The 12122-nt window shown below is 42.9% G+C and overlaps 1 protein-coding gene across 5 annotated transcripts in view; it reads left to right on the forward strand.

Moving 5' to 3' along the window:
• LOC138670188 (ras GTPase-activating protein 4-like) overlaps positions 1-12122 on the forward strand; it is a 324283-nt gene that overhangs the window by 284281 nt on the left and 27880 nt on the right. For all 5 annotated transcript variants that reach the window (XM_069757300.1, XM_069757303.1, XM_069757302.1 and 2 more), the window contains 3 exons: positions 4969-5161; positions 7023-7160; positions 8814-8958. In XM_069757300.1, coding sequence (XP_069613401.1) covers positions 4969-5161; positions 7023-7160; positions 8814-8958 — 476 coding nt within the window. The remainder of the gene's footprint in view (positions 1-4968; positions 5162-7022; positions 7161-8813; positions 8959-12122) is intronic.

The raw sequence follows: 12122 nt of genomic DNA on the forward strand, positions 1-12122 counted from the left end.
ACAAGTCCATCTCCAAAGACCTGAATGTTCCTGTGTCTACCGTGCGCAGTGTCAACAAGAAGTTAAAGCCCATGGCACTGTGGCTAACCTCCCTAGATGTGGACGGAAAAGAAAAATTTACAAGAGATTTCAACGCAAGATTGTGCGGATGTTGGATAATGAACCTAGACTAACATCCAAACAAGTTCAAGCTGCCCTGCAGTCCGAGGGTACAACAGTGTCAACCCGTACTATCCGTCGGCGTCTGAATGAAAAGGGACTGTATGGTAGGAGACCCAGGAAGACCCCACTTCTTACCCTGAGACATAAAAAAGCCTGGCTAGAGTTTGCCAAAACTTACCTGAAAAAGCCTAAAACGTTTTGGAAGAATGTTCTCTGGTCAGATGAGACAAAAGTAGAGCTTTCTGGGCAAAGGCATCAACATAACGTTTACAGGAGAAAAAAAGAGGCATTCAAAGAAAAGAACACGGTCCCTACAGTCAAACATGGCGGAGATTCCATGATGTTTTGGGGTTGCTTTGCTGCCTCTGGCATTGAACTGCTTGACCGGTTGCTTGCCATTATGAAGTCTGAAGACTACCAACAAATTTTGCAGCATAATGTAGGGCCCAGTGTGAGAAAGCTGGGTCTCCCTCAGAGGTCATGGGTCTTCCAGCAGGACAATGACCCAAAACACACTTCAAAAAGCACTAGAAAATGGTTTGAGAGAAAGCACTGGAGACTTCTAAGGTGGCCAGCAATGAGTCCAGACCTGAATCCCATAGAACACCTGTGGAGAGATCTAAAAATGGCAGTTTGGAGAAGGCACCCTTCAAATATCAGGGACCTGGAGCAGTTTGCCAAAGAAGAATGGTCTAAAATTCCAGCAGAGCATTGTAAGAAACTCATTGATGGTTACCGGAAGCGGTTGGTCGCAGTTATTTTGGCTAAAGGTTGTGCAACCAAGTATTAGGCTGAGGGTGCCAATATTTTTGTCTGGCCCATTTTTGGAGTTTTGTGTGAAATGATCAATGTTTTGCTTTTTGCTTCATTCTTTTTTGTGTTTTTTCATTTAAGGGGACACTGTCACCTGAATTTGGAGGGAACAATCTTCAGCCATGGAGGCGGGGTTTTTGGGTTTTTGATTCACCCTTTCCTTACCCGCTGGCTGCATGCCGGCTGCAATATTGGATTGAAGTTCATTCTCAGTCCTCCATAGTACACGCCTGCGCAAGGCAAGATTGCCTTGTGCAGGCATGTACTACGGAGGACAGAGAATGAACTTCAATCCAATATTGCAGCCAGCATGCAGCCAGCGGGTAAGGAAAGGGTGAATCAAAAACCCCGCCTCCATGGCTGAAGATTGTTCCCTCCAAATTCAGGTGACAGTGTCCCTTTAAGACAAATTAAATGAAAATAATAATACCAAAGAATTTGTGATTCCAATCATTTTCAGGAAGAAACTGAGTATTATCTGACAGAATTGCAGGGGTGTCAATACTTTTGGCCATGACTGTAGATAGATACATTACCTACGTTATCCTTTTCCCACGGTGCAGAGGTTACCTCAGGTCAGGCTGTGAGGGAGCGCAGGCTCAGTGATGTCACCGCTAGTTACGGAGCCTGCGCCCGCTGCGTCTCATTCATTCCCCAGTAGCTTACAGCCGGGCGGGGTCCCATTAGCAGCGCTCCCGGTTATAAGCTTTATCTCCCCCAGATACTGCGTGGGACGCTCGTTATATCGGACTGTGACGGATCAGGGAGTATACTGTTGGTTTATTATTTTATTTTTATATTACAGAAGATCGATGGCTTTGCTTGGAATGGCAGAATAATAAAAAGATTGCAAAACTGTGTGGTGTTTTATTTCATTAAAAGACTTTTTTCTGCATGTGTGTGTGTTTATTTAACCCTTTAATTACTATAGGATTCCTAATGGATAGGTGTCTTATTGACGCCTCTCCATTACTAAGCTGGCTTAATGTCACCTTTCAATAGGAAGGTGACATAAACCCTTATTACCCTGCTTGCCACCGCTACAGGGCAAGTGGGAAGAGGTGGGCAAAGCACCAGAATTGGCACATCTGATAGATGTGCCTTTTCTGGGCAGCAGTGGGCTGCTATTTTTAGGCTGGGGGGTCCTATATCAATGGCCCCTTACCAGCCTGAGTATACCAGCCCCCAGCTTTAGCAAGGCTGGTTGTCAAAAATGGGGGGGAACCCAAGCCGTTTTTTTAAACTATCTATTTAAATAATTTAAAAAAAAGTGTGAGGACCCCTCTAATCTTGATAACTAGCCTTGTTGAAGCTGACAGCTGGGGGTTGCAGCCGCCAGCTGTGAGTTTTGTCTTGCTGGTTATCAAAAATAAAGGGGAACCCACGCCGTTTTTTAAAAAAAATTATTTATTTATAGCACAGGGGCTGCAGATGAAATCCCCATCCACCACTCTTGCTGTTACTGTAATTAGCAGCTGTAGGTGTCACATGATGGGAGCTGTAGTCCCATCAGCTGACACCAGTGATCGGAGGTGAAGTTTACACCTCCGATCACAGCGGAGCTCTCCGCTGTCTTCTGACAGCATGGGAAGCTCGGCTCTCTGGCTAGCGGGGATGATTTCACCGCCGATCAGAAGCGGTGTTTGCTGCGCTGTCATGCATATAACAGCGTGTCACATACTGTATTGTTGGACCCCTCATTCAAGTGAATGGGGTTCGGTTCTGCTCTGCTGGATGACAGGCTGCATGAACGCATCATGCAGCCTGCCATCTAGATGTAGCAGAGCCGAGTGTGACGTCACATCTGGCTGTCCTTGACTTTTCTACAGCAAATACGTTGCAAGTAAACCTGCGTATTTGCAGCATTTTTTCACCATCCATTCAAGTCAATGGGTGGAAAACGCTGAAAAACGCTGGAATAACGCTGAAAGAAGTGACATGCTCTATGTCCAAAAAACGCAGCAAAGCACAAAATACTGACCAGACAAAAAAAATGTGTGTGCATGAGATTTCTGAAATCTCATAGGCTTAGCTGGTATTGTAAAAAACAGCTGAAAATTAGCATAAAAAAACGCAGGAAAATTCCCTGTGTGAACTTACTCTACATCAGTTTCTTTTTGTCCTAGGCAAAATACCAGTGAAACAGAGGTGCATGTATTTGCCACAGCACATGGAGAAAGACACAAAACTTTCTCTTTTGGACTTTGAATCTAATGTTCAATCAAAAATTAATTTGGTATATTGTGATACTATTTAATCGATGTAAATACTTTTATGCCCAAAAATGACAAAAGTATTCTCGGGGTGATACGTTTATTGGCTAACAAGAAAAACTTTATATAAAGCTTGCAAATATATTTTTTTTCTGGTCAGCCAATAAAGGTGTCACTCTGAGAATACTTTTGTCATTTTTGGGCATAAAAGTATTTACATTATCTCTTATTCTACAAATGCTAAAATTATACAATACTCCTAGATTTAAAAAAAAAATCGATTATATGGTCTAAAATATAGTGACATCTGAATATATTCTTGATATGTGCTTCCTGCATATCTAATACCTAAACTGCTGAAATACCCTTCGGCCACCTTGAAAAGGTATTTTTGTGATTTTATAGGGCTGCAGATATTTCTTTCTATACGTCACAAGAGTTTGGGTGGCGCAGACGGCTTGTGGATCATTATTTTTCAGACCAAGACTATGGATAAATATGATAACTTTTTCAACGCCAAACGTGGCCCTTAAACAGGGTCATTGTCATGACGGAACAGCAGAAGGCCATCTTATAGAATAATAGCATATCACAAGTATAGGCTGATGTTTTTCAGTGGTAAAGGTCTTATCTTTGCGGTTACCTGCACAGCCGGTTGGCCTGAATCATCACTGTGCAATCAGAACTGTCCATGCTGTTACTTGATGTAGCATACAATTCCATAGCGCGTCATTGAGCAGGAGGTCCAACCAAAATCATGAAAAACAGCTCTCACCTAGTACTGCTCATACAGACTGGAAGGATTCTCTTCAGAAATTCTAATCTGTTCATTATTCTGTCAAATGGTACATTATTATTATAATAGTGGAACGCTTCACAGATTATACTACTCAACCTGACGTTGGGCATGAGGAACTCAGGTTCTCTCCAGAAGCTCAGCCGTGGAAACAGAATGCCTACATCGTTGTTGTGCTGACATTGCTTCTGACATACAGTGATATCAGATCTGGCTCATGAAATCACTTAGGTTACATATTTGTATCATTGTATGAATCTGCAGGCAATGTCATCATGCAAATCAGATGCAAAGTGCATTTTGTGTTATCGGTGTATGTCAAGAAGCTTTCCTCTAGAAAGGAGAAAACTGACTCTGTAGTGCCACATAGGTCAGCAAGGGTCCTTCACACGTCGGTGATTTTTCTTGTACGCAAAAGACCAGTCCAAGTTTCATCAGTGTTTTCGATCAGAGTTTCATCAGAGCTTGGTCAGCATGTCAGTTTTTACCCTCAGAATTTCGTCAGTTTTTGGTCTTGCTCCTACCACCATACATTGTCTCATGCAAGAGAATTGGGCCGATTATGCTAATGACACTCAGCTCAAACTCTGCCAGAGTTTGATCCAAGTCTCACCTTACTGTGATCAGATTCTCTCGCATTAGAGAATCTCATCGCAGCTGCTGAGAAGACGGATAACTTAATTTCTCCATTACCTCTGTGCGCGTACATCAGACATTACATCCTCCCCTGCCCAGGAGATGTGATATGATCAGACCATGTTCCTGCACGGTCAGACACAGCCATTACACAGTACATAGCCGGGGGCACATTTATAAGATTATCTCAGCACAGGAACATTTTTTTAACACATCCAATTGTGGAACTTATTATTATTCCAAGAACTATTGATTAAAATAGGGACAACCCCTTTAAATGTAAAATGATTCTGGTACATAACTTTTATTTCTAGCTGTGTATTTCAGATGTTGTTTTTCTCTTCTCAGGTGCTCAGGTTTACATCGGATCCAGACGGAGAGTGAAATAATCCTTCAGAGCGCCCAGCATCTTCAGTCTTATCTTACTGAACTCCTAATAGCAATAGCCAAGTCAGTGAAGATCTGTCCTGTAACCATACGGGCCACATTTCGGCAACTGTTCAAGAGGGTGGAGGAACGCTTTCCAGAAAATAAACACATGGTTTGTTTAAGATGCATTATTTATGCACTATTACACACTGAATATTGTCTTTGGGGTCATCCGCTGTCCTTGAGGTGCTACTTTGATCTTATTAGTATATGTGGAGTTTTATCCTGTTCAGAAGTCACAGCTAATGGTCACAAGCTCTCAATGTAAGTCTATGAGAACCTTCTAATGGCCTCCTTCTGGCTCTCATAGACTTACATAGAGAAGTGACTTCCAGTCAACCCAGCAAACATTGGAGAGATCCAGCAGGTCACAACACCTGCAGAAGACAACCAAAGCGGTGCCGAGAACATCAGAAGCCGTCAGCCAGTAACTATATTACTATGGGCAGGGAACATAGATCAATGATACACTCCGGGGGTGAAATAGTAAGGAAAAAAAATGCTGGAGTGGCGCTTTAAGTGGAAAAAAAAACCTTGCCATTTGTTAAAAGAAAAACCTACAAAGAAAAGAAGTCAATGCCCAATCAAATCAAATACAAACAACCTTTATTGACTCAAAAATGACAATAAACACACATATACAGTAGATTAAAAGGAAAACGCATGCAGGGTATGATAAGTCACTCAGAAAAATAGTAATACAGATCTTTCCTGGATATAATCCAAATAAGGTGACGCAGACATAATACTCATGTGAGTTATAGACAGCTATAGAACGCAAAATTGAAGACCACAATACAAAGGAAGCTGACTAAAATGATATCTTGATCTGTGATCTGATGTCTTATTCCAAAGAAATGCACATTTTTCTTATCTGTAAATGAGCTGTTCAGGACTATGGGAAGGACGCTGATCTGTATGAGAATCTGCCTCCAGAGCTTTATTATAAATAAAAGGGGAGTTATCAAGATTCCATGGTATCACTTTATTCCCGTTCCTATGGCCTACATACCCATATACACAGCTCAGGAGGGTTGATCCTACTGACAGATTCCCTTTTCAGCTGTTGTCTCCCTCTCTGTGTTAGGCTGCCATCACACTAGCAGTATTTGGTCAGTATTTGACCTCAGTATGTGTAAGCCAAAATCAGGAGTGGGTGATAAATACAGAAGTGGTGCATATGTTTCTATTATACTTTTGCTCTGTTTGTTCCACTCCTGGTTTTGGCTACAAATACTCAGGTAAAATACTGACCAAATACTGCCAGTGTGATGGCAGCCTTAGCGTTGCGTCCTTCTGAATCACTGCTAATTCATTGATATAGAATGTGCTTAGTTTAGCTGTTGTAATGAGCCAGTCAGCCAGCCCCCTTCATTCTCATCATCCAGAGGAGGGAGGAAGCTCTCTGTTTTTTTTTTAGTCAAAATGAAACATGAATCGGAAAAGCTGAACTGTGAGACAGTGTCTGGAATAAGGGCTTCGGGCAGTATGAATGAAAGAAGATATATTGTTAAATTGTGTTCAATTTCTTTTGGGCTATGGCTAAATATTTTTTTTTTATTCTTGAACAACCACATTAATCCTTTCATGGTTGGGGGTTGTTCTGGGCCGCCGAAGTCTCAAATACTGCATTCTCAATATTTTTTGGGGGGTAGACACATAGGGATTCTTATTGTTCCAAATTGAAACTGATGTTCTTTTATTTAAGGTTTTGCATAGATAAAATAATTTTTTATCTTACTTTATTTTACATTGTATTGCTTTTTATATACCCATAGACCCAAGATTTTTGCGACAAATACTATAACTGATTTTCATTTGTCTGTAAGGGGTTGGGCGGTCAATGTGACAGCCTCATAGTGCTGGTTGTATTTTATAGATGATCGGGTACTTTGTAAACATTTTCAAGGATTTCTTTAAACAATAGCCAGCCATAATGCTACTAACCTCTATTCGTCCTGTGTGTTTTTCAGAATGTGAAGTTCATTGCGGTGACAAGTTTCTTGTGTCTTCGGTTTTTCTCCCCTGCAATAATGTCACCTAAGCTCTTCCATCTCAGAGAAAAGCACGCTGATTCTCGCACAAGTCGGACATTGCTTCTCTTAGCTAAGGTGACAAAGCTTTATGTATGTGTGGTTTGCAATTGCAAAGAGAAAAATGGGAAGGTCCAACACAGGTTCCATTGCAGTTGTTTTGCCACCGAAAGTAGCACCTAATTCGATTCTTGATTATTTTTCCTGAGAGCAAATCAAGACCATTTTGGGTTACAGAGGAAAATATTTAAAATGCAATCTGCCCCATCCAATCATCATAAATGCATCACATGTTGCCCATCACATGTACCTTAACCTTTTCTTCTATTTTGTATTTCTTTTTCCATATATAAATCATTGATTCAAATTTTTTTCAGACAAAATAAGTATGAGTGGAAATATGACCCAACTAAAAGTACTAACGTCTATACTGTACAAAAGTACTGATGGCTCGCCATAAATGCAAGCTGTTCGGTTCGTAGCCCAAGAATAGCATATTATCCATTACTGATATACGATTATAGAATATATCATACAGAAATAGTGAGGCAACATGAGCTGATGGAGCTACCAGCATATGTGTCCATTTTTTGCTTCCTGTATCTATTTCCATTTTTTGATAGACCCTCTATAAGGCCGGTTTCACACGTCAGTGGCTCCGGTACGTGAGGTGACAGTTTCATCACGTATCGGAGACACTGACTCACGTAGACACATTAAAATCAATGTGTCTCTGCACATGTCAGCGTGTTTTCACGGACTGTGTGTCCGTTTGAAAAACACGGAGACATGTCAGAGTTTGTGGGAGCGCACGTATCACACGGACCCATTAAAGTCAATGGGTCCATGTAAAACACGTACCGCACACGGATGCTGTCCGTGTGCAGTCCGTGTGCCGTGCAGGAGACAGCGCTACAGTAAGCGCTGTCCCCCCAGCTTGTGGTGCTGAAGCCCCATTCATTTCTTCTCTCCAGCAAGTGTTCGCTGGAGCGAAGGAATGAAAAATCTTTTTTTTTTTTTTTTTTTTGCGGTGTAAATAAAGTTCCCTGTAACCAACCCCCTCCCACCCTCTGTGCGCCCGCCCGCTGGAAAGAAAATACTCACCCGGCTCCCTCGAAGCTTCCTCTCAGCGTTGCAGCTCTTCCTGTATGAGAGGTCACGTGGTGCCGCTTATTACAGTGATGAATATGCGGCTCCACCTCCCATAGGGGTGGAGCCGCATATTCATCACTGTAATGGGCGGCACCACGTGACCGCTCATACAGGACAAGCAGCGACTGAGAGGAAGCGCCGAGGGAGCTGGGTAAGTATTTTAATGACGGCGGGCGCACAGGGGGTGGGAGGGGGGAGATTACCGGGAACTTTATTTTAAACACAAAAAAATAAAAAAAACAATGATTTTTCATTCCTTCTCTCCAGTGAACGCTGCTGGGAAGAAGGAATGAATTCTGGATTCAGCACCCAAAGCAGGGGGCAGCGCTTAACTCTAGCGCTGTCTCCTGCACAGTGCATGTGGTACCCAGTCGGCACACGGACGGCACACGGCTGCCGCACGTGTGCCACACTGATGTGCCACGTGAGCACACGGACACGGATAACTCCGGTACCGATTTTTCCGGTCCCGGAATTATCCGGACGTGTGGGACAGGCCTAAGTCTTCATAAGAACTTAAAATCGGTTCTTGTCTAACACATTTCCTACTTCTTATTAATCCTATACTTTGCATTATAGGCTGTTCAGAACGTTGGTAATATGGATGCTCCAGCAAGCAGAGCGAAGGAGTCCTGGATGGCTCCACTGCAGCCAACCATCCAACAAGGAGTTTCTCAGCTAAAGGAATTTATCATCAAACTTATAGACATTGAGGAGAAGGAAGGTAACAAGGGAACTCAACACCTCATTTTACTGGGAACTCAACACCTCATTGTACTGATACTGAATCCTATCAGTGCTAGGTTGTCACTATTAAAATCACTATATGTACACTGTTGAAAAAAAGCTTGCACTATAGTTTCAAACCCTTGTATCCAGATCAATACCAAATGTTCCCGCTGAATCCAAATCCATAGCCCCAATATCACACTGTGGCAGCCTTCTTGGCAAAAAGAGTATGTGCACACAAGGTCTATAAGCCAGCCAGTGGAGGTGCCAACATTTTCCTAGGGTCTTTTTCATGAAGTGGCTTCACTGGCAGTTTTTACATCGCTTTTATGGCACCTCCTCTGCCTGCATCTTTCTAGTGGAAGCAGCCTGGAGAAGGAACATGTTGCTTCTTTTGAATGCTTCACGGTTCACTGAAGCGGTTAAAAGAAGTGACAAAAGACAGGACATGTGCACAGTAATGCCGTTATTATATTGCTGTGCAGTATGTAAATTTTTATGCTGTAGTTTTGCATTGCTTTTTTAGGTAGAATCCATTTGAAAAAGATGTCCTGTGCACATCTATATATATAACTAGACGATGGCCAGATTCTAATGCATCGGGTATTCTAGAATATGCATGTCCACGTAGTATATTGCCCAGTCACGTAGTATATTGCCCAGCCACGTAGTATATTGCCCAGCGACGTAGTATATTGCACAGCGACGTAGTATACAGCAGACACGTAGTATATTGCCCAGCCACGTAGTATATTGCCCAGTGACGTAGTATACAGCACAGAGCCACGTAGTATATTGCCCAGTCACGTAGTATATTACCCAGTCACGTAGTATATTGCCCAGCTACGTAGTATATTGCCCAGCCACGTAGTATATTGCCCAGTCACATAGTATATTGCCCAGTCACGAAGTATATTGCCCAGCCACGTAGTATATTGTCCAGCCATGTAGTATATTGCCCAGCTACGTAGTATACAGCACAGAGCCACGTAGTATACTGCCCAGTCACGTAGTATATAGCACAGCCCACGCAGTATATAACAGTGGCCAAGTAATATATAGCACAGCCCACGGAGTATATAACACTGCCTATGTAGTATACAGCACAGAGCCACGCAGTATGTAACACAGCCCACGTAGTATACAGCAGTGTGGGCACCATATCCCTGTTAAAAAAATAATTAAATAAAAAATAGTTATATACTCACCTCCTGGGATCCAGAGGAGCTCCAGCGATAGGCGCACGGCTGCCGCCATCTTCCGTTCCCAGGATGCATTGCAAAATTACCCAGATGACTTAGCGGTCTCGCGAGACCGCTAAGTCTTCTGGGTAATTTTGCAATGCATCGCTGGGAACGGAAGATGGCGGCAGGCGCGAGCGGCTCAGCGGACAACGGAGGGTGAGTATAGCAGGTTTTTTGTTTTTTTATTATTTTTAACATTACAAATTTTACTATTGATGACGCATAGGCAGCATCAATAGTAAAAGATTGGGGACATACAGGGTTAATAGCGGCAGTAACAGAGTGCGTTACCCGCGGCATAACGCGGTCCGTTACCGCCGGCATTAATCCTGTGTGAGCGGTGAGTAGAGGGGAGTATGCGGGTGCCGGGCAGTGACTGTGGGAAATAAGGAGCGGCCATTTTCTTCCGGACTGTGCCCATCGCTGATTGGTCATGGCTGTTTTGCAACGACCAATCAGCAACTTGGATTTCCAGGACAGACAGAGGCTGCGACCAATGAATATCCATGACAGACAGACAGAAAGACAGACAGACGGAAGTGACCCTTAGACAATTATATAGTAAATTGTCTAAGGTCTGTTTGTCTTTAACCGAAATCCCGCGTCGCTGATTGGTCGCGCCCAGCCGGCCTCGACCAATCAGCGTTCATAAATAAACTACATACATATACTAGAACGAGAATACCATGAAGGACAGTCTGTGAGGGAGAGAATAACATGGAGGACAGTCTGTCAGGGAAAGAATGACATGGAGAACAGTCTGTGAGGGAGAGAATAATATGGAGGACAGTCTGTGAGGGAGAGAATAACATGGAGCACAGTGTGTGAGGGAGAGAATAACATGGAGGACAGTCTGTGAGGGAGAGAATAACATGGAGGAAAGTCTGTGAGGGAGAGAATAATATGGAGGACAGTGTGTGAGGGAGAGAATAACATGGAGGACAGTCTGTGAGGGAGAGAATAACATGGAGAACAGTCTGTGAGGGAGAGAATAACATGGAAGACAGTCTGTGAGGGAGAGAATAACATGGAGAACAGTCTGTGAGGGAGAGAATAACATGGAGGACAGTGTGTGAGGGAGAAAATAACATGGAGGACTGTCTGTGAGGGAGAGAATAACATGGAGGTCAGTCTGTGAGGGCGAGAATAACATGAAGTACAGTCTGTGAGGGAGAGAATAATATGGAGGACAGTGTGTGAGGGAGAGAATAACATGAAGGACAGTGTATGAGGGAGAAAATAACATGGAGGACAGTCTGTGAGAGAGAGAATAACATAGGCGCAGTCCGGCTGCGAATTGGTGTGGGATTTGAACCACGCTTCGCTGATTGGTCGCGCCCGGCCGGCCAAGACCAATCAGAGATATTGGCTCGAGATTTAAACCACTCTACGCTGATTGGTCGGGCCTTGCCGGCCGCGACCAATCAGTGATATTGGCGTGGGATTTAAACACCGCTTCACTGAATGTATATATTTTACCCAGAAAATACTGTGTATTCATTGCATTATTCTTAAATCTTCATAAATAAACTACATACATATTCTAGAATACCCTATGCGTTGACTCTGTTTTGCATTTCGATTCAAGTAAAATATATCCCAATATACTTTGATTTAAATAGATTTTTATTAACAATATAAAGAAGAACATCAGAATGCCATTTACATTGCAATATATCACATACACATTTTCTTATTTAATAAACCCCAACATTACCCCAACTACCCCCCTCCCCCCTAAGACAGCTCAATCCCAATCTTCACCCCACTGAGGCCTTCTCTGCCTCGTGCAATTTATCCTTATCCAGGTCTTAAGGAACTCGACGTCTATACTCCTCAATTCAATTCAAGCCAAGGAGACCACATCTTATTAAACATTTCTATTTTCCCCCTTTTTTTGTACACCCCCTTTTCC

The sequence above is a fragment of the Ranitomeya imitator genome, chromosome 3 (assembly GCF_032444005.1).
Source record: "Ranitomeya imitator isolate aRanImi1 chromosome 3, aRanImi1.pri, whole genome shotgun sequence".
Taxonomy (NCBI): Eukaryota; Metazoa; Chordata; class Amphibia; order Anura; family Dendrobatidae; genus Ranitomeya; species Ranitomeya imitator.